The sequence below is a fragment of the Molossus molossus genome, unplaced genomic scaffold, assembly GCF_014108415.1.
Source record: "Molossus molossus isolate mMolMol1 unplaced genomic scaffold, mMolMol1.p scaffold_m16_p_4, whole genome shotgun sequence".
In the NCBI taxonomy this organism is placed as follows: domain Eukaryota; kingdom Metazoa; phylum Chordata; class Mammalia; order Chiroptera; family Molossidae; genus Molossus; species Molossus molossus.
In genome coordinates, this window is record NW_023425377.1 from 21,567,617 (window position 1) to 21,591,120 (window position 23,504).

Consider the following 23,504-nt stretch of genomic DNA (forward strand, 5'->3'; position numbering starts at 1 on the left):
GCTCACTTGGGGACCAGGAATCTGGCATAGCAATGTGGCTGGGAGTCCCAGATGCTCAGGGGTGGGGTGGAGAACAAGCAAGGGCCTCCTCACCGAGGGGTGTCCATCCCTGAGGTCTGTGCTCCAGGAACGGGTCCCGTCCTGTGGGTTTCTTCCTGGCTGTGCAGCTAAGCAGGGATCTCTCTTGATTGGCAGGTCCCCCGGTGAACGTGAGCTGCAACATTTTCATCAACAGCTTTGGTTCCATTGCTGAGACAACTATGGTGAGTGACTCGAAACACAAGCTGCTGTTTCCTACGGGGCATAGTTCTCTCCCTGATACATTTACCCTTTGCACTGGTCCTCCCCAAGGAGGTGGGGAATCTGCTGTGTTTGCAGGTCTCCAGCGGTATAGCAATTGGCCGTTTTCACTGTCCTATTCAATGTTCTAGGTGAGGACATACATCTGAAAATGGCCAGAGAGCCAGCAGGGCCTGCACAAACCAAACACCTAGGACTACAAAAACAAAATCATATCAATGGACTAAAGTTTTAGATTGAAAGAAAATGCAACAACCTGCTCATAAGCTTCAAATTCAACTTTGGAATAGCAGAAGACTGGTTACAGAAGCTGAAATGGGCATAATGGGTTAATTCTACTCTACTCTCTACTTTTGTATGTATTTTAAAAATCCCATAGTAAAAAGTTTTAAATCAGTTACACTAGGGGGAAAAAAAAGACTAGAAGAAAAAATACTAAAATGTTAATAGCACTTATCCCTGTATCACAGACTGATGGATACTTTTATTTTCTTCTTTAAGCTTTTCTATATTTTTCATATTTCTACAAGGAGTAAATATTGCACTAATAATTATAAATAATACAATGATGCCCTGGCCGGTTTTGCTCAGCGGTTAGAGCGTCGGCCTGCGGTCCTGAGAGACCCGGGTTCGGTTCCTGCTAAGGGCGCGTACCTCGGTTGCAGTTTGTCCCCGGCCCTGGTCGGTTGTGCGGGTGGCAGCCACTCGATGTGTCCCTTTCACATCGATGTTTCTCTCTCTCTGTGTGTTCCTCTCTCTCCCTCCCACTCTACCTGAACAAAAAATGGAAAAATGTCCTCGGGTGAGGATAAAAAAAAAAAAAATTATAAATAAATACAATGATACTTTAAATTTTTTTTCTCGGTCCTTGAAAACAAAAATAAGCAATTGTACTTGTTTTGAAGGAAGTGATTTCCCTAATTAAGGCAAGTTAAAGTCATCTCTTGACGCCCTGGCCGGGTGGTTCAGTTGGTTGGAGCATCATCTCACATAGATGTCTCTCTGTCTTTCTCTCTGCCTCCTTCCCTCCCTTCCTTCCTTTTTCTCTTTCTAAAGTCAATAAACATATCCTTGGGTGAGGATTAAAATAAATAAATAAAATATAGTCCTCTCTTTATGAGCAGAGTAAGAAGCAACCAGTCACCAAGACCTATAGATTTTACCTCCTTCAAGTCCTCTCAACCATCCACCTGCCCCTGCTTCAGGCTCCCAAAGAGGTTTGTTTACACTCCTGCAAAGGGTTCTCAGTTTTCACCTGGGCCCCTCCAATCCATTCGTTCTCACACAGTGGTCTCTCAAAAACACAAACCAACCATGCCACGCCCTTGCTAGCGCCCCTCCCAGGGTCCCCTCACCTTCAGCCTGCAGCTCGGATTCCTTTACAAAGCCGAGAAGGCCCCTTGCGAGCCTGCCCTGCTTCAGCTCTCCTCTCCCCCTGCCTCTTCAGAAGGGGAGCTGCTTCGTCCACACAGCGGTGCCCTCTCGCGCTCTGGTTTGCAGCTTCTGTTGATGCTGTGGAAGCCTCTGCCCAGACCACCCACTCCAGCCCCCTTTCCCTTGCCACCTCCTCATCTCCTTTAAGTCTCTGCTTGGAATTACCTCCACAGGACGTCTTCACACTCTAACACATGTGCACATGTATGTATGAGTTCATATATGGGCTTGGCCCAAGACTGAGATGGGTCCCTTCTTCCCGATCTCATGACGCATGTGACAAGTCCCACAATGGCACTTACACTTAGTACCGCCACCGTCTGCGTACTTGTCCCTCCTGGCTGTTATGTAAGTGTTTTGCAGTACAGAACCTTGTCTCGTTTCCTGTGGTAACCTCAGCAGCTAGCACGGGGATTTAATAACAGGTGCTCAATAACTTCTTAAAATAAATAAACCAAATCAGATATATTGCCCGTCAGTTCAAACCATCATTTGGTCCCAAACATTAGATTACATCAAACCTTTCGGCCCCAGACTGGCAAAAATCACTGGGCTCTGTAGGCCATGGGGCAAATGTTCCAAAAATCTATCCTTTTTCAAAGAGATCTGTCTTTTAATTTTTTTTTTTTTTTTTACTTTTTATTGACGTTATCGGGGTGACATTGGATAATAAAATAACATAGCTGTTGGGAGTACAATTCTATAATACATCATCTGTATATTATATTGTGTGTTCACCACCCCAAGTCAAGTCTTCTTCTGTCGCCATTTATTCCCTTTTACCCTCTTCTACCTCTCCCCACCCCCCTGTCCCTCTGAGAATCACCACACTGTTGTCTGTGCCCTGGTATAACCAAGTAGCCCCTACCCATATCCAAAGAGCAATTGCTCAAACTTCCTAAAAACGAGGATCCTTATCTCCACATGGAAATGAGCCCCTCTGGACTAGGAGCAAACATGGCTGCTGTTCACTGGGTATCCAGCTCAAAAGGCCGAGCCTTCCCACACTTTGAATGAATTTCTCGTAAAAGCTCCTAATGAGCCCTTTGCTTTTCTTCTCCCTCCCCAATCAGAGGTGCACTGACATTTGCATTCCTCATAGTCTTCGTGCAATGAGAGTTGACACCTCCGGTCTTCTTCCAAACCATGAATAGTTATCGAGCCCCATCAGGGACCACCAGGTAAAGAACTCGGGTACCTGAGGACAGGTGCACATATCTGCACTCCACCGCCACTCCCGCTGTTTCCCTGAAATGACCACGCAGACCTGGCTCCTTGGTACAGACCCCCGAAAGATAGCAGCTCGCCCTTACTTCGTGTGCTGATGGAAAGCCCAGGCTCTGGAGTCACATGTAAGGAGCTGATTTGCCTCGTGTCTTTTAAACCTCAGCTCCCTCACCTGTAAAGTCCCAGTAGTGATGAACACACTGATGTCATCGAGTGAAGATGGGTCGTATGTGCAGGACAGTGTCTAGCACAGCAATGAAACTTTGGAAACGCTCTAAATGTTTTGATGATGGTGATCGAGACCCTGGACACTGAAGCCTCAGAGCGGTCACTGATTAGCTGTGAGATCTTGACCAAGACTTCTCTTAGTCCCCCTCCCCCAAGTCTCTGTCTACCCGAGCAGACCCCACTCTGGCTGCATGTGCCTTCCTGCAGAGACAGGTTTCCACACCCAGACACAAGCTGAGGCTCAGCTCTGTGACCCGGGCAAGACGCTACCCTAAGTCAGCTTCCTCATCTGTAAACTGGGATAGCAACAATATTCACCATGTGACCTGTTGTGAGGATTAAGAGATACAGCATAGCCCTGGCCAGTATGGCTCAGCAGTTAGAGCGTCAGCCTGTGGACCAAGGAGTCCCAGGTTCCATTCCTGCCTCGGTTGCAGTTCGTCCCCATCCCCAGTTGGGGTCGTGCGGGAGGCAACCAACTGATGTGACTCTCTCACATCAATGTTTCTCTCTCTCTCTCTCTCTCTCTCTCTCTCTCTCTCTCTCTCTCTTTCTCTCTCCCCCACCCCACTCTGTCTGAAGATGGATGTAAAAATATCCTTGGGTGAGGATTTTAAAAAAATAAATAAAATGAAATAAAATAAAATAAAAGAGATGCAGCTTAGAAAGTGCTAGGCGCAGTGCCTGACACCAAGCACACATAGGAATGGCAGCTATTATTCTTGAATGCCACTTAGAACTGTCACACACTCCACATTCCCTCTCCCTTGATTCCTTCACCAAACCCTTGGTCGTACACTGCTCTCTCAGGTAGACGTGGCAGGCCCTGTGTCCCCATTACACAGCTGAGGAAGGTGAGATAGTGACTGGGCAGCAGTTAACCCACAGACAGGTGTTTGCTCTGCATCATGCTGCCGTAACACCAAAGAGCACAGACTCGGGAAATCAGGGGACCACAGACCCACAAAGCACTTACGCAATAACCTAAGTGTTATCAAAAGTGGAAATCCAGGTCTAGGAGGAGGGGAAGGAGAAACATCTGTACCAAAAATAAATTAATAAAAAATTAGAGGAAAAATAAAAGAATATCAGCAATAAAAAATTTTAAAAAGTGGAAATCCAGACCAGCCAGTTGAGCGTCGACCCATGCACCAGGAGGTCTCTGGTTCGATTCCCGGTCAGGGCACATGCCCAGGTTGTGGGCCTGATCCCCAGTGGGGGGCATGCAGGAGGCAGCCAGTTGATGTTCTCTCTTCTCTCTCATCCATGTTCCTATTTCTCCCTCCCTCTCACTTCCTCTCTCTCTAAAATCAATAAAGGGGGAAAAAAATGTGGAAATCCAAATTCATATCATATCATGCCAGCCTCAGCACACCTCGGGAAAACAGTGAACAGTGATAACAGAGATAACCCAGAGGAGAAGGCCCCCAGGGGGCGGTCAGTGATCTTAGACGGGAGATGAAGGATTGGCAGTGATATGCTTTCTTGGGAGTGGTCCACAGGGGACAGAGGTGTCTTCTTACTCATCAAAGCTAACCCAAATGGCGTTGCCATTTCCCAGCTTATGCATCCACAGTACTGCGATCCCCACCACCCCACCACCCCCCGACCACCACCACCCACTGTGTTCTTAATTATCTATATGTGTTTCATTTGCTTTGTAGATGATTTACGGGGAGAAAAAAAAACTAAAACTCTCAGAACTAACAAAAAACTTAAGAAATGGTTTAAGTCAGTTCTTTGTCTTACAGAAAGGGACTCATGACTACAGCAGTAGCATCACTTGAGCAAGGTCAGAAGGTCGCAGAGCATGGAATCGGTGCTCTTTGCAGTAGCCAAGGGTTCCCCTCCCTTCAGCTTTTTCTCCCCTGGATCCCTCCAGCCAAACCATGTGGGCCACTTTCCCATTCAAGACTCCTTCCCTGTCACTCAGAGTCCAACACCACACATTGAATGCTGCTGTGCGCCAGGCGGTGTGTACTCACTTCTGCAGGTACCATCTCATTTAGACCTCACAACCCCCCTGAGGCAGGACATGTTATCCCCAGTTTGCAGATAAGGAAAAGGATCAGAAAGGTCATAAGAAGTTGGAGCTAAAAGGAAACTTCACGGCACAGATACGTCTCAGCCCCAGACGCCCAGGCCAGGGCCCTGCCTGTGCAACCACGCGAACAGCTGGTTGTGCACCCCGTGTCCCCGGTGACGTGGACGTAGTCCCAGTGGCAGGAACTTTCCAGGTTTGCACCTGGGGGCGGCAGGAGTGCACAGCGGCTCCCTAAGCAACGGGAGTCCCCGAACCCCTTCCTCCGTGTCCTGGGATCTGTCCACGTCACTACGTATAGGTCGACCTCACTCCTAAGTCTCCACGCACCACCAAATTTGGAAATGTAACAGGCCATTCTTATTATAGTCAACATATGACAACATCATTTAATCTATGTTTCCCGACTCCGTGGCCTGCCTGTAAAATCCCACGGTCTGGACACCATTTTACGGTGTTTAACCGCCCTTCTCCTGATGGACCTTTAGGCTACGCAGCTGCTCACTATTACAAATGAATTTTCCTGTGTGTAAGTCTTTGCCTGTTTCCTTAGGATATATTCCAGAAGTGGAATTACTTTATCAAAAAAAAAAAAAAAATACATGCACTTCAGTTTATTATTTTGACAGATATTATTGCCCAACTTACTTCCAAAGAAGCTTCAATAATTTACTATCCTCCCAACAGTGTCCACTTCACTTCACCCTACCAAACCATGATGTTATCATTTATTTTTTATTTTACCCGGTGAGAGTTTTTTAAAATAGTACTTCACTGTCATTTTTTATTTTCATTCCAGCTTCCTAGTGAATTTGAGCATCTTTGCTCAAATTATTCAAACAGTTTGAATAATATTATAGGTTCTTTTTCTTTTTCTTTTTACATATACTTCCTTAATCTGTTTGGTTTCGTTTTGTTTTCTGTCAAATATTTGGTGGTGGTTTACTTTTGTCTGATTACATATTTCCAACATCATTCCTAAGTCGCCATTATCCCCCCACTGCCTGGAAAGGCTATCATTTTCATACACTAAATCCCCATACACACCTACTCTGTTTCTAGTGTCAGTTCATTACTCCATGGCTCTGTTTGTCTGTCTCAGCATCAGCAGCACACTATTTTGATTGCTAGGGCTTCACATGATATTTCCATGCCTGGCAGAGATAGTCCTCTGTTGTTCTTTTACAAAATTTTCTTGACCTTTTCAGCCCATTTTCTCTTCCACGTGAACTTTAGAATCAACTTGTCAAAGCCTATAGAAATTCTCTCCGATGTTATAGATGGAGTTTATAGATTAATTTGGGAAGAAGTGACATCTTTACTATATTTTATAAACATGGTATGTCTCTCCATTTATCCAGGTATTCCTTTCAAGTTTTAGAGGATTTTTTTAAATATATACAACTCACACCTCCCTCGTTAGGTTGATTCCTAGATATTTTATGGGTCAGTTGCTATTGTGGATGAGACCCTTTTTGTGGTTGCTTTTTCCACGACATTGTCAGTCTTTCTGCACAGCCAACGCTCAGTCACGTCTTATACTCTCAGGGTGGGGGAACCAAGAGAAAGTCTATTAAATGTCATCCAGTTTGATATGGTTCAGCACTCCATAAAGCCTTGGTCAACGGAAGACAAAGAGAAGGCCAAAGACAGCGCCCTGGCAAACGCCATCCGAGTCTGTTATGGGCAGTCTTGGTAGCATCTGTGGGGTGACTCTCCCCCCACACACCGGCAAGGGAGGCATCACCGTCAGGAGTTTGTGGCAGCCCAGAGCTGGCTCTCCATCAGATCCCATTCAGGAAGGCTGACTTGACCATCGAACCCACAAAAGACCGAAGCGGGCAAATAAGACCGTCAAGTCACTTCCCCTTACGATGGATCTTTCCACTCTGATAAGAGGAACGCTCTTGTCCTCCGGGCACGAGCTCCCTGAGTGCCAGGGAAGCCAACCAAAAGTTACTTTTGACATACCTGGGACTGGAGAAAAAGACCATCTTAAAGGAAATTTTATCCAGGCCTTTTGAGAAAGAGGTCTAAGAAACCATCCTCACCTCGCCATTCTGAAATCCTCTTTCCGGTGACAAAAAGCCGGTGTTTCCCCAGACAGAGGGACCATGGCCCCCAGGTGACGCTAGATGACCAACTACCAGATTCCTGCTCCTCAAACGGCCCTTTCTTATACTACTAAATAAATATCTCCCACGTGTTTGTAAAACAGTTCTCTGAACAAGACATGATAAAATAGATTAGGGTCGCACTTGTTAAACTACAAGCACATGCCGGTCCTAAATCACCGAGGGGTCCTTGTGATTGACGCTGGGCCTCGCCCCGCCGCTGTACTGCATACTCACCTCTTCTGTTGGTTTAACTCCTGGAGAACAACTTTATTTTCCACGTTTCCAAGTTGGTTGGCATCTCACTATTGTGCCTAAGCTGCCAACACTGTCCTCTTTCCTCTCTGAGGTGAATATCCACCCTTCAGTTTGCAACCTTTGGCAACCAGTTATGAATCCACCTGTTGGCTATGCCAAAGCCAAGTTCCCCCCTGATACTGACTACCAGGATATGCACACGCCAACCTGTCACATGGGTTGAGTGAGGCGCCAATGCACTACGTCTACTGCATGTCTTTAACCCAGTCATCAGGAACTTGGTTTGTAAAAAGGAGGAGCAGTATGCAATTGTCACAAGGATGTAAAATTGGGCACCAGCCAATCCTGGCTTCATATCCCTGCTCTAGCACCTACTAGCTGTGGAACTTGGAACAAGACTCTTAACCTCTGCCTAACCTCTCTGAATTTCAGTTTCCTGCCCTGTAAAATGAATGTAATAATACCCAGTGTGCGGGGTTGATGAAAGGTTTAGAAATACAATGCATATAAAGTTTCATCAAGTGTTAGACACCCCATAAAAGTAGCTGCTATTAGCATGTTCATGCAATAATTAAACTCAAGCTGGGCTTTAGTGATCCCCTAGAGTCAAAGAGAGATGCTCTGCTCCATTGGTTCAAACCATCGACAGTTCTTTCCAACAAATGTAGCTCTGATTGTGTGAGACCCAGATGAGAAGGCACCAGACAGGGTGGTGACTGAGAGGTTAAAGGTACACAGCAGGCATGTGGAGACAACAAGGCAATGAGTCAGGACCTGGGAGTCACCAGCACTCGACTTGAGTGAAGAGCAGTGGGTCAAATTGGAGGGTTAAAGCAGGAATGAGTAGGAGCACCAGTGGACTACTGGACCTGGGGCAGAGGCTTTTTGTCCTTTGCCCTTTTTCATCTTCCTGCTCATTGTGGGTCTCTACAATCCACAGGTACATAACAGCAGCCAGAGGCAGTATCCAACGGCATTGAGTTGTCATCAAACTGGAGCTCAGCCCGGCCAGTGTGGCTCAGTGGTTGAGCATCAATCCATGCACCAAGAGGTCACCAGTTCGATCCCCAGTCAGGGCACATGCCCAGGTTGTGTGGAGCATGCAGATGGCAGCCAGTCGATGTTCTCTCTCATTGATATTTCTATCTCTCTCTTTCTCTCCCTTCCGCTCTCTCAAAAAAAAAAAAAAAAAAGCTGTCACTCAATGCAATTCTGGGAGATCCTAGGTAGTGCCATCTAGTGGCTAAGTGCTTGGGCTCTGGCATTAACATCTTGGGTTCAAATCCCAGTGTTGCCACTTACAGCTGTGTGGTGTCAGAAACAGTTCTTTAACGTCTGTGTCACTTGATTTCCTAACTGTAAATGGGAATGATGATAGCAACTACCTCACAGGGTTACTGTAAAGACAAAATAACACACCTACAGCTCTCAGCTGTATTCCCCGCATATGGTAAAGGCTCAGTCTGTTAGTGTTACTTGCACCGTTGTTATCGATTCTGGATCTACCAGTAACTAATGGTGGGGACTTGAGCTTTTAGGGCTTCAGTTTCCACATCTACCCCCTGGGGATAAGAGTCTTCTCTTCCATGCCAAACTTCATGAAAAAAAATAATGTACAGGTGCTTTGAAAAGTAAAAAGCAGCAAATAAATAAGACACTATTAATTAAAGGAGCCAATCAATACAATGTACTACTTAAAAGCATAGGACTAACTTCTGGTTAAGACTGTGGCTAGGTAAGCATGGTATCGCCTCCTCCCACAACCACATCAAAATTACACCTAAACTACAGAATAGCCACCATTCAGAACCGCCTGAAATCAAGCTGAATGAAAGTCCTACAACTACGAAATTAAAGCAGCAGCCACATTGAGACTGGTAGTTGGGGCAAAGGCGCGGACAGACTGGTCCCAAACCCACGTGTGGTGGATAAAAATCAGGAGGAGCCCTGGCCAGTTTGGCTCAGCAGTTAGAGCATCGGCCTGCGGTCCAGAGAGACCCGGGTTCAGTTTCCGCTAAAGGCACGTACCTCGGTTGCAGTTTGCCTCCGGCCCTGGTTGGGTTGTGCGGGTGGCAACCACTCAATGTGTCCCTTCCATGTCAATGTTTCTCTCTCTCTCTTCCTCTCTCTCCCTCCCACTCTATCTGAACAAAAAAATAGAAAAATGTCCTCAGGTGAGAATAAAAAAAAATCAGGAGAATACCTCGGCTGGGAAGGTCCTCCCTGAGGACTGAGGGGTCCCCGTCCCACACCAGGCTCCTGGCTCAGGGTTCTAGTGACAGACAGAGAAGTCCCCATCACTTCTGGCTGTAAAACCAGCGGGAACTGAGGCTGAGGGAGGCTGAGGCTTCTGGAGCCCCAGGCAGCTTCTCTTAAAGGGCCCACGCATGAACTTACTCAGACTCACAACCTCTAGGCTCCATCATTGGGAAGGCAGCTTGGAGGGCACCAGAGATATACAGTGAAGAACTGAGTTGATTGGCATCAGGGCGAGAACTGGAGGGGCAGCTTTCTTCCAAACAAACGTTTTGGCAGAGGCCGTTTTTCCTTTGGTGAGCCCTTCCCTGGGCCAGCAGACAGCCTCCATATCTGGGACTCCAGTAACCTGGCTCACACTGGTTGCCCCGCCCTGCTGACTCCCTGAGGCCCCGCCCCACCTAACTTTTGGGCCCACCCAAGCTTTTTCCAAAGGCTTTACCATAGGATTGGCTGTCTTAGATCCTGCTTCATATTTTCCTAAAATCTCCCAAACAGGCAGCATATGGTCTCAGCAAGCCCCATACCTCTCATTAAGTGGCCCCAGGCCTAGCACTAGAAGCAGCCAGCCTTGGTTCACAATTTGGCTTTTCCTGGACACCTCCAAGCCCAGCACAAGAAGCAGCCATCGGCAGATCACTTTGTAGCTTATGCTGGGTGGCCCCAGACAGAACACAGGCAGTGGCTGACCTTGCCCCAGTGGACAGCTTCAGACCACATCAAAGCACTACCACCCAACCACCTCCACAAGTGACACACTCAATGAGTGGACTCAGTGGGTGCCAGAGCCCTGCTGAAGTAAGTCTTGCTCTGTGTGGTGGGCCCCTACACAGCTGATTCTCCAAGGTAGTCAGAGGCCTGTGGTCAGTGGGCACAGCCAGTCTTTGCAGCTGATTAGCCTGAGTAAATCCCTCCCATTGACATAACAACAGCAATCAAGATTCTGTTACAATAGAGGGTATACAGTCCACATGAAGGGTACACCTCAAGTACCCAGCTGGGGTGATCAGGAAGGCTGTGCCACTGGACCCTACAGGGACACCTACAACAATAGCCACCCTACAAAGCCTAAGAGACATAGCAACTCTACCTAATACATAGTAACAAACACAGGGAAGCAGCCAAATTGAGGAGACAAAGAAACATGTCCCAAATGAAAGAACAGAACAAAACTCCAGGAAAAGAACTAAATAAAATGGAGATGAGCAATCAATCAGATGCAGAGTTCAAAACATTGGTTATAAGGATGCTCAAGAAACTTGGTGAGAACTTCAAGGAGCATAGGAGAACTCCAAGGAACTTAGTGAGAACATCAACAACATAAAAAAGGAACAGTCAGAAATGAAGGATGTACTAACTGAAATAAAGAATAATTTACAGAGAATCAATAGTAGAGTAGGTAAAGCCAAGAAGCAAACTATCGATTTGGAATGCAAGGAAGAAAAAAACACCCAATCAGAACAGCAAAAAGAAAAAAGAATCCCTAAAAATGAGGAGCCTCCGGGACAACTTTAAGCATGCCAACATTCTCCTCATGGGGGTGCCAGAAGGAGAAGAGAGAGGGCAAGAAAACCTATTTGAAAAAATAACAACAGAAAACATTCCTAACTTCGTGAAGGGAACAGACATACAAGTCCAGGAAGTACAGAGAGTCCCAAACAAGATGAACCCAAAGAGGTCCACACCAAGACACATCATCATCAAAATGCCAAAGGTTACCCCGACTGGTGTGGCTCAATGTTGAACATCAACCCATGCACCAAGAGGTCTCCAGTTTGATTCCCAATCAGTGCACATGCCCAGGCTGTGGGCCAAATCCCGGGGGGAGGAGGAAGGCATACAGGAGGCATCCAATCGATGTTATTTGTTATCGATGTTTTTATCTCTCTCTCCTTCCCTCTCCCTTCCTCTCTCTCTAAAATCAATAAAGAAAAAAAAAATGTTTTTAATGCCAAAGGTTAAAGACAAAGAGAGAATCTTAAAAGCAGCAAGAGAAAAGCAGTTTGTTATCGACAAAGGAGCACCCATAAGACTGTCAGCTGATTGCTCAAAAGAAACTTTGCAGGCCAGAAAGGAGTGGCAAGAGATATTCAAGGTGATGAAAAGCAACCACCTACAACTAAGATTACTCTATCCTGCAAAGCTATCATTTAGAATCAACAGACATATAAAGAGTTTCCCAGACAACAAAAGGCTAAAGGAGTTCATCACCACCCAACCAGTATTATATGAAATGTTGAAGGGTCTTCTTGAAGGAAAAAAAGAACAAAAATATGAACAATAAAATGGCAATTAATACATATCTATCAACAACTGAATCTACAAACAAAATGAGCAAGCAGAATAGAAACAGACTCATAGATACAGAGAACTTTTTGTTGCTTGCCAGATAGGAGGGGGCTGAGGGAATGGGTGAAAAAGAGGAAGGAATTAAGAAGTACAAATTGTTTGTCAGACTGATGAACCTCAAAGGGAAGGGGGAAGGGAGGGCAGAATGAGATAAACCAAAGAACGTATATGCATATATGCATAACCAATGGACACCAACAATACTGTGGGAAAGGCAGGAGGAGGGAGGGATTGGGGAGGAGAGAGTCAATGGAGAAAAAGGGGGGGGGGACAGCTGTAATACATTCAACAATAAAGATAAGTTAAAAAAAAAAAAAAAAAAGCATAGGACTGCCCTGGCCATGTGGCTCAGTTGGTTGGCGCATCATCCCATACACCAAACAGTCACGGGTTGGATGCCCAGTCAGGGCACTCGCCTGGGTTACAGGTTCAATCCTCAGTGACGTCATAGGACTTTGGAGTCGGCCAGTCATGAAGTCAAGCCTCAGCCTTTTCACTAACTTTAGACAAAGCACCAAATATCCCAAGGCCTCAGTTTACCTGTAAAACGGTGTCACTGAGACTCTGGAGAGAGGTTTTGTTAAAGCACTTAGCATAGTACTGGCTTGTGCCTGTGAGCAAGGTCCATATTCTTGCAGGGCCGTGCAGAGAGCGCGCTGACCCCCTCACATTTGGAGGCAGCCTCCGGGTCTCAGAGGTTGGGGGAGTGCTCGAGAAGAGGGCAGCAGGTGGGAGGGCAGCTCACACGGGGAGCCTGGGCAGCCTGCACTCTGAATGCCCTCGGCCCCTGGCTTTCAGCATCGGAACCCCAAGCCCTGTCAGAGCCAAGTCCGGCTCAGAGCTTCTCCAAGAGCAGGGCTGGCCCGACGGCACATTCAGCTGGCTCTCCCCCTCTGCCCTCAAAGGTGTTCGAGTGGACGGAAAAGGAGGTGGGAGAGGGGTCCAGATTTCTGTGTGCCACTCCCACCGAATGGCTGTGTGGCCGGAGAACGTCCCTTTCCCTCTCAGGGCCGTGGGTAAAGGAGTTGAGACAGAACAAAATCCAAACACCGTGGTCTGGCACTTACGGATATGCACAGTCTCACGTCCACGTCACGGCCTTAGCACAGCAGAGCGCTTGAGCGCATGAACTGCATCCAACCGCACCAACCAGGTTGGAATTCCAAGCCCACTGTTTACTAACTGTGAATGTGGACAAATTACTAAACCTCCCTGAGCCTTCTTCATTTATAAAATTAGGTTGAAAGTACCCATGTCATAGGACTGTTTCAAAGGTAAGATGAACAGACGAGTGCAGCATGCTGAGCCCAATGCCTGGTACCTAGCAGGTCCTCAACAAGGGGACGTCTCATTACTTTTGCTGGTAACAGGTGAGCTGAGCGGAACTGTTTGCCCCTTCCTACACACCTCGCTTGTTCCAGTCCTTCTACATGAGATTCCTTTGACCTTCAACCCTACGCATCGTAGTTCTAAAAATACCGAGGCTGCACCCCTAGTCCTCATGTCCTGCCCTAAGCCTGCACTCCTCACCCCTGTCCTTCCTCCTCACACATCATTGGCCTCCTTTCCAGCAAAAAACAGATACTGCTCACACGTCAGAACAATGCCAGATCTAGAGAAGCCAACTTCGGGAGGATGGGACAAGCTGATGGGACCCCTTCAAATGCCACATCGTCTCCGAAAGCTCTTCCAGGTTCACCCACCCTGGCTGGAAGTCATCTCCATGACTCGAGGGCAATATCTAATAGCCATTTGTTAGAACCTCTTATGACCCTTATCACTTTCCGTGTTGCACGGGAGATGTGTGTGTCCAGAGCGTGCCTTGCCTGCTAGATCCTTTGAGCTCCGTGAGGGTATAAATCAAGACCAGGTGTCTCCACCCTCACTGCACTCCTTCTGGGCCTCATGTTTATGGAGTTGAACAAGGTTTAGAGAAGAGACATCCCTTTGAGGGCTGAAGTGCTGAGACTTAGGAAGGTAGAAGAACCTCATTCTTTGCCTGTCTCTTGGGTGATACCTCTTGGCGCTGACTGCAATGGGCACACATCTTTCCTTCCCCATCCCCTTCCCACCAACACACTCACCAGGCTCTTAGCTCTTTCCTATGAAAACATTCCATGCTCTTTCACAATGCTGAGTTTACAGGCATTTGCTGGGAGGAGTTGGAGTCTGAACTTACACACATTGGGGTGTGTAAATCCAACCTACCGTAGACACAATGCGGGGGAGGGGCATGAAGGAAACCCTCAATAAATAGTTGTTGAATGACAGAATGAATGACAGAGTGTTCCACCTTGGTATTACAGGCATGGCAACTGCCCAGTTTCCAGAAATCAGACCATCAGGGAATCTCAGAGGCAAGAAAGGGGAGTTAATGCTAAAGACCACTGAGCTAGACCTCTGGAAATCCCTCCCACCTCAGACGTAGCTGGGCCCCTTTGAGAGTTCAGACCTAGGAATCAGTTACCAGAGGTGGAACCCGAGATTCTCAGGTGGAGGATTCAAATGTTGCTCCCTGGGCCCATGAACCTGAACACGGCCCCCACCATGTTGAACACCGGCCCTTGTGAGTACAGGGTTCAGTGAGCAAAACAGCATTTAGCTTTCAGGCTATTGCACCAATTACATCGATCTCTTCCGAACTGCATTTCCCACTGCTGTTTACCAACTAGCAAGACGTCGATGGCAGCAACTTGCTTGGGCAGCAGCTGCTAAAGGGAGAGGCAGGCCTGCCCGGAGGAGTCAAGTGCCTGAGGACGCAGATACCTTCTCCGGGTCTCCGCTCCCACCTTTCATTAGTCATTCCATAATGGGACCCCGCTTTTTCTTCTTCTTCTTCTTTCAGGCAATGTATGTTTGTATTTTTATAATCAACATGCATTACCTCTGCAATAGGAAAAAAATATATCAGTAATAACAAATTAGAGACTACATGTGTCCATAAAAGAGTATGATAAGTGTGTTTTGTATACACGTGCTCAGTGTGAAGGTAATGTCCGTGATGCATTTATAAAGTGCAGCATGGTCTAGCAGCAGGCGTCTGCACCAGAACCCAGACACTTATTTCCTTTGTGAATTTACAAAAATTACTTAATTATCCTGAACCGGAGTGCCTTCCACTGTAAAATGGAAATAAGAACTATAAAATGCGAATACTAAGCTAGTTTTTAGTGATATTGTGAGTATTAAATGATGTGTAGTATGTTAAAGTATCCACATATACCAGATTAATAGATGTATGTAATCAATAAATGCAGTCCTTTTCCTATTAAAAAATAAAATATCAGTGATAAAATGCAAAGGTAAATAATGTCCTTCCCTAGTTAAAACTCTTCAAGGGCTCCACATAACTCCCAGGATGAAGTCCGAAGTCCTCAGGACAGCTTGCGAGGCCCTGCCTGCTCCCCGTCCCCTTCCTCATGCACTTGCTATTCTTTCCAAGTACTGCGCACCGGCTTTGTCTCTGGGCCTTCACTCATGCAGTTCCGACTACCCTAAATGCTTTTCCTCTTTGCCTCAACCATATCTGGTCTTACCTTAAATACCATGTCTTCCTGGAGCCTTCCCTGACCGCCGCCCCCAAGTCTAGATGGGGAGGCTGTCTCCTCTATTTCCTAGCTCCCTGGACTTAATCCCCACCTCAGCGTGGTGTAGACATTACACTGTGGGCTCTGTGACTGCATGAGTATGTTCTTCTTGTCCGCAGGATATTCTCCGGCGCCTGGTACAGTGCCTGGCACTTACTAGATGCTCAGTTAAATGTTCTTGAAAAAAGAAAAACTTATAACAACTATTAGCTTTGGAAGGGTTCTTAGAGCCCATCTAGCCTAACTCCTTCTTTTAACAGTGAGGCCCAGCAGGGCAATTCCAGTTCTAATCCCCATCCTTGACTGAACTGCTGTTTGACCTTAGAAAATGCCTTCCCTCTCTGAGTCTCAGTCTCTCCAGCTACAACATGAGGAAAGCTCTTCCTGCTCCAACTTTGTCTGGCTTTGTCTCCTTCACCTCCTCCCTCCTCCTCCTCCTCCTCCTCCTCCTCCTCTTCCTGGGGCTGGGTAGATCCTAGGTGTACTGACTGGGTGAGAGGGTAGGATGGTGCCAGAGGAACAGAAGCTCAAGTCCATCCTCTCAAGCCGTTGCCAATCAAGCTGAGGAGAGAAGACACACACACTAAGGAAGTGCTAAATTAAATGTTTCTGGTGATTCCGTTTTGCTGGGAGATCAGAAAAGGAAGCGATGGGGAAAGCCTGGGGGCACGAAGGCTCCTGGGGGAGGTAAGGCTGAAGCTGAGCAGGCAGAATGAACCTGGGCTGGGAGGATGAGAGAGTGTCCTCGCACAGAACTGACTGCCCACCGCAGGGGGCATCGGGACAAGTGCTCACTGAGGGTCAGGCTGCTGCGGATGCAGAGCCCAGCTCTGCCACTCACTAGCTCTGGCCTTGGACGAGCCTCTCAGCCCTTCCACACCTGTTTCCTTCTCCTTACCGTGGGAATCTGAGTGTCTAACCTGCAGGGGTTTGGTGACAATTAAATTCATGTGACAGCATCTAGAACAGCGCCTGCTGACTAACAGACCATTTTTTAAAATGCCACGTTCTTTTCTTCCTCCCAGCCACATGAACAGGCTTGACATGGCACCGGCAAGAACATCAAAACTACAGCTGGGTTTGCGGGGCTGGAGGCTTTTTCTGCCCAACCATTCATAGTTGGTTTACTCTGACATGAATTGCTCAGTGCCTCTCTCTCTCTCTCTCTCTCGCTCTCTCTCTCTCTCTCTCTCTCGTTCACACACACACACACACACACACACACACCATGTAAAATCCACGGGAGAAAGCTGTGTTGTAAACCCCCGATCGGGATGGGGCCCAGTCAGGAGCTGTCTATGGCTGTCAACAGAAAAACGAAGAGTCAACATCCAGGTCTGGCCTGCAGTTCTCCCACCGCCACGGGACTTATAAAACACGAGATTATGAGACCGAATGTCATTATCTATGGGGCTGCAGGGAGAGGCTGCAATTAAATTATAGAACAATCCTGTAAAATACCTTGGAACTTTTATGAAGCTATTGATATTTCTGTAGGCAAAGGGGATGTGGCCGGTTCTGTGGGAGAAACCACTGGGTGGTGGGGAGCTGTTTGTTTTTGTTCACCCCTGCTGATGACAGATCAAGAGTGATTAGCATTCAGAAGCAGCACCTCAAGGGAATACAGGGTGATCTCATTTACCAGCAGTGGGTGCTCATGACTGGAGCTTATTTCTTGGAGGAGGGCATTTAAAGTTGGATGTGGCCCTGGCCGGCGTGGATCCATTGGCTGAGCATCATCCAGTGTACCGAGAGGTCGCTAGTTTGATTCCCAGTCGGGGCATATTACCTGGGTTGCAGGTTCGATCTCCGGTTGGGGTGAGTACAGTACAGGAGGCAACCGATCGTTGTTTCTCTCTCTCTCTCCCTCTTCCCCCTCTCTAAAATCACTAAAAATATAAAGTTGGATTTGAACTGAGATTATTCATCTTGGAGAACTTTATTTTTTTATTTTATTTTTTTTTTTATCCTCACCTGAGGACATTTTTCCATTTTTTGTTCAGGTAGAGTGGGAGGGAGAGAGAGGAACAGAGAGAGAGAGAGAAACATCGATGTGAAAGGAACACATCGAGTGGCTGCCACCCGCACAACCAACCAGGGTCGGGGACAAACTGCAACCAAGGTACACGCCCTTAGCGGGAACCGAACCCGGGTCTCTCAGGACCGCAGGCCGACGCTCTAACCGCTGAGCCAAACCGGCCAGGGCCATCTTGGAGAACTTTAAACTCTTGGAAATCCAACAGAAAGTTATGCTCCTGTTCCTGGAAAAACATGGATGTGCCCTAAACTCTACTTGCGGTGTCACAATCGTCACCAAACCCAGGTTTATAAATGCCCCGTTCACAGACATGTAAAACTATTCTTTGCAACTATTTCTTAATCTCATTACCCAGTTTCCGTCCTGGAGACCTATCCCCACCACTGATTGCTTCTCGGGTTGTGAACGGGAACTAAATGGGCTCTTTCAGTTCCTCTGGGGCCAGCTGAACAACCCTCGCTGGAAGTCAGGACCTGGGTCCCGCCATCGGCCCTGCTCCACCTCTCCAGAGTCACACTGGGCCATCCAGGTTCTTAAGTTTCCCCAGCTGGAAAAAAGGAGAGGCGACGAATTTCGGCTAAGATCGTGATTCCTAACCTATGTTCAGTAGAAGACACGCGCACTAAATAGGAGTCCTACGGCCAGAAGAAGCCGGGGCAGTGCTGCACATTCTAGGCCCCTCTTGGGGAGAGACACAATCCACTGGCATATTGAATCGACTTCAGAGAAGCCCTACAATAAAGAAATGTGTTGCATTTGGGTTAGCCGAACACTTCCCTTCATTGCTTTGAGCCCTGCATTTTTTCCCAGTGTGCTGACTGCCCCGCGCCCCGTCGGAGAAGCGTCTCACTGCCCACTGAGTTTCGAACCCAGTGAGATGGGCCTCTGCCACATCTGTTCATCTTCCCCAAACCAACCAACGCATGACACAGACGGTGCGGAAGGCTGGTGCTAAAACAGAGCTGTGGGAATCCTCGGACCCGCAGGATTCTGCTGCGCACCCTTCCGCCACTGCTTGGGAATGGTTCTCTTTAGGCGAAACAGTGGGAATGCCCGGCAACAGCTCTCAGTCCTTCCTTTCGTCCCTTCCGTCTGTCTAGACCGGGGCTCTCATACAGAGTGTGCGTGAGAATGAGCTCTGGTGGGGTTGGGGAAAGGGGGACTTCAGCTCGCTCTGTAACGTACTGCCTCTCTCATCTAAAACACAGTGTTAGCAGAATGAAAGTGGGAGTGTATTACATCAGCCTGAACTTTGCCCTTGTTTAACTTCTCCAAAGGAAGAATAACATTTAGAGAATCTCAGATCAGAGTTGAACATACTCAATGGGCAGTTAGAGAATGTTCTGGGATTATCCTGACTCCTGTGGTTTTTACCTGATACGCACAGACTTTTTTTTGGGGGGGGGGGAGGGTACGTGCCCCTAGCAGGAACCGAACCTGGGACTTCCTGGTCCGCAGGCTGATGCTCCAACCGCTGAGCCAAACGGGCCAGGGCTTGCATAGGCTTTTATGTCTTACTTCCACATAAGCTGCAACCCCAGGGGCTACGGGGGACACTGGCCGCAAGCACTGGGCCTCCGAGGGTGGACACACGAGGGCCTAACCCTGAACCGCCTCCTTGCCTCTGGGCCGCAGGACTACAGAGTCAACATCTTCCTGCGGCAGCAGTGGAACGACCCCCGGCTGGCCTACAATGAGTACCCAGACGACTCCCTGGACCTGGACCCATCCATGTTGGATTCCATCTGGAAGCCCGACCTGTTCTTCGCCAACGAGAAGGGGGCCCACTTCCACGAGATCACCACGGACAACAAGCTGCTGAGGATCTCCCGGAACGGGAATGTCCTCTACAGCATCAGGTGAGTTCCAGGGAGGTGCACCCCTCCGTCCTCAGGAAGCGCCTCGCCCCGCTGTCTTCAGGGAGACACCAAGAGGGGGTGGAACAGCGGTGAATGGGCCCTGGCAAAGAGCCAGCACTGTAACTTACACTCAGCCAGTGAGAACAAAATGCCACGGGAAGTCCTAGGAGCAGGTGGTCTCTCGAACCAGGGAGATCAAGGAAGCACCTGGGAGAGGAGGGGTTAAAGTCAGGCCCCTAAGCTTACCCAGAATTTCAATAAAACAAGATGGAAAAGGAGGACTCAGAGGCCATGATCAGCAGCAGGACCGTGCAGCCCCGCGAGCTGAGGACGTTCTAGAGGCCGCTGTACTCCTCGGCGCCCACAGTTAGCAATACCACAACGTCCGCTTCCATTTTTGTTAAGGGGGTTGACCTTGTGTCAAAGGTTTGTACCTGAGTTTTTACAGCTAGCAGGAGCAAAGGCCCAGACCCTGAAACGCGCCAGCACCCTCCTGTGAATGGGCTGCCAGGTGGACGGCGCTGCTCACAGGTAGGCAGGGCTGCTCCATCCCTGCCAGGCGTGCTTTCCATCCGCCACGTCGCATGGAGCCCAGGAAGCTGGTTCCCCTGCCCTCGCTTCCTGCTGACACTGGTTAGGGGCAAACCTTCCGAGTCTCCTTCTTCCCCACCCAGTTCCCAATCTTCTCCCCGGGCGTGAAGAAAATGACCACTGTCCATGTGATCTTACAAGCATACCATTCACTGAGAATGTACCTACTACGCTGGGTGCTTCCCATAGATACCTAATCCTCCCCATGACCCAAAGAGGTAGGTTTGATTGTGCCCATTTTGCAGATTAGACAAGTGAGGACCTGAAAGTTTCAGTAACTTGCCCAAGTTCCCACAGCCGATCTGACACCCGCTCAGAACCTTGAAGGACAGGGGTGTGACATGCAGCAGGCACTCAAATATTTGATGAATGAGTGAAGACATTTTTATTTGAAAGAGCTTTAGGGAGCACTGGTCCTAAATGACTCCTCCTCCCCCTCCAGTTCCTCCGGGAATAAATCTTTTTCTTCCCATTAGGACATGAGCTTGAAATGCCCAGGCCCATAGGAAGGCTGCACGGATCCTGACCCTCGGACATGACTGAGGACTGGCTGGGAGAGGGGACTTAGAAGTCTCTGCACCACGGAGGGGCAGCTGGGGGAACTGAGGCCCGTGTCGCCTTCCTCGCCTGGGAGCCCACCCCACCCAATGCACATCCAGATGGAAGGGTGCTGGGCTCAGGGAACGGCCACAAAGGCCGTGTCTGGCAGGCGGGCGGGCAGGGCAGGAGTCACCCTGCTTGGATTTCGCTGCTGCCGGCGAGTTCTGTGTCGCTGGGAAGCGAGGCCCCAGTGCAGTGTGGCAGAGGGACAAACCAGCAGTAAGTGATGTTCCCAAGGTCATTCAGCTTCAGGAAATTAACCCAGTGTGACAGCTGCCCCACTTTGGAGCTCTTATCTTCAGAAACCAACTGCATTCTCTGCCCCCCTCCCACCCACCCAGCTTGCTTCTACTTTGTGCCTGAAGGGCCCCACATCTGGAGCTGTGGGTGTGAGCTGGAGGGAGGAGGTTCTGGGCCTGGTGCCTCACCATGTGCAGCCCAGGTGCCAGCACTGAGTGCCACTAGACAGCCACCGATCCGGGGCCTTTCAGGACAGCAGTGCCGGGAAGCCTGCCAGCCAGCACCTGAGCTCAGCATCCCCAGGCTGGGAGACATGTTTTAAATCCTGCCTCGGCCATCAGTGTGCCGTGTGACCTTACAGGTCCCTATCTATCCTTCTCTGCAGCTCAGTTTTCTCACCTGTCAAATGAGGGAGTTGGCCTGATGATCTGAGGCTCCGAGAGCCTTTCTTGTCCATTCCCTGCAGCAGGTGCTCAGATGTTGGCAAGTCTTTCCAGCTGAAGCCAGTCCCCCAGCCGGAGCCGCAGACCTGAGAGTCTGTTAAGGGGACTTCCCCGGGGTCTGAGGCTGCAGCCCTCTGCAAGGGTTGAACAATCCAAAATAAACAGCCAGCCCAGAAGCCTGGGGTGCCCATCACTTCCCAGCTGACCCCAGCAGGAGCCCACAGATGTAAGCCAGCTGTGTTTGGGCACCAGCTGTGTTCGGAGACCCTTTGAAATAAATGTTGATGAGCCCAGGGTCTGACGGGAGGCAGCCAGGAACCACTCACTGCACCTGCTGCCAGTGCACCGGTGGGCGCCTGGAGCCTGGTGCTGCTCAACGGGAAAGCCAGGCTCTGCCCCCACCGGAGGCCTCGGAGCAGGGATGGGGGGCCTCGGGCCTCCAGGTATTCAGGCACCTTGCTAAAGGCAGGCTTCCAAGAGCCAGACAGACTCCAAAGAAACACAGAAGTTCCACTGACTGCGTGACCTTAGGCAACCTCCTTCATCTTGCAGAGCCTCCGTTTACATAGCTGAAGTGTGGAACTATACATATGTTGATCCAAAAAAACACGAGTTCTCTGACTTCCTTGACCCCTCGACCTCTCCTAGTGAACCGGTTTCTGGTAGTGACTAGAATGGAGGCACGGCTTCCCTGGTCTGTGGACCCAGAAACAGTTGACTCCCTTCTCTTCCCAGAATCACCCTGACACTGGCCTGCCCCATGGACTTGAAGAATTTCCCCATGGACGTCCAGACGTGTATCATGCAACTGGAGAGCTGTGAGTCCCTTAAATGAGTCCTCTAGAAGACCCAGGTTCAAGTCCCCTTTCCCCGCAGGACTGGCAGACATCCCCACGCAGCTTCTCCTGAGCGCTGGAGCCCAAATTACTGTAACAGCGCAAAAGACCAGATGAGGGGCTTGGCTCTTAGGAGAGGCATTGGAAGTGTAACTGCCTCCCCCGTCCGCCTGCGGCCCAGCGCTGGAGCCAGGAGCGCCCCCCACAGGGGCACTGCTCCATGTCCCTCCTGACATGCTCTCCAGGAACCAAGGGGAAAGAGCTGGCTGAGTCAGGGTCCTTGAACTCCAGCAGGGGAGAGAGGCGGCTGGCTAAGGCAGGGCAGCCAGCGGTGAGTGTTCTGTCTGACATGGAGAGCGTGGGGGCCCCTTGGCAGAAAGCGGGCTTCCTTCTGATGGGGAAGGAGAGACAGTACTGGAGAAGGCTGTGTGGAGAGCAACCGAACCAGGATTTTAACAGACAGGAGAGGGAGCTGCATTCTTTGGCTGTAAACCCAGAGTGCAATCGGACGAATTTAAAACATGTAATTAGATGGAGGTTTCTCGTGGACTTGTAGGAGAAACCCAAAGTGCAGAAATCGGGGCCGAGCGTTTGGGCAGCAGGAGCCAGTAGGGCATCCCCTTGGAGCACCACCTCCGAAGGGAATCAGCACCAGCCAACCCTGAACACTCTGCAACTCCACTCAGGAGTCAAAGTTCCGGGGAAGAGGGTCTGACTGGTCTAGTTGAGCCACCATCGCGCACTTTGACCCCCAAATGATAGTCCCACCACAAAAGCATACCATTCCCCCAAGGAAGGTCTGCAGTAAGCAGACGAGGGAGCTTGCCAGGATGGGGTACAGGCACAAAGAGCAGGTGCCAACTGAACTTGACCGTGGAGGTAAGGGGAAGGGGCAACAGGACAAGCTAAGGTCGGATGCTGGGAGGGGAACAAGAGAGGGAGAAGGGCTGTGGGGCAAATGTAAACAATTACACCGGTTTTAACCTCCCGTGAGGGGCGGGGGAGCAGCATGGTTTCAGGCGTTTCATGGAGCGTCCGATGCCTCTCTGTCTCTAACCCTAACCAACCCTGACAAGCCTCTAATAAGTGCTTGTGGGTGGTGA

At 49.1% G+C, this 23,504-nt stretch overlaps 1 protein-coding gene across 5 annotated transcripts in view; it reads left to right on the forward strand.

The window, feature by feature from the left end:
- The window catches only part of GLRA1 (glycine receptor alpha 1), a 76,811-nt gene that overhangs the window by 36,001 nt on the left and 17,306 nt on the right, over positions 1–23,504 (forward strand). For 3 of the 5 annotated variants that reach the window (XM_036240605.1, XM_036240606.1, XM_036240607.1), the window contains 3 exons: positions 196–263; positions 19,468–19,691; positions 22,301–22,383. In XM_036240605.1, the coding sequence (XP_036096498.1) occupies positions 196–263; positions 19,468–19,691; positions 22,301–22,383 (375 nt within the window). Of the gene's footprint in view, positions 1–195; positions 264–19,467; positions 19,692–22,300; positions 22,384–23,504 lie in introns of those variants that run through there. The other 2 variants (XM_036240608.1, XM_036240609.1) reach the window with 1 other exon arrangement.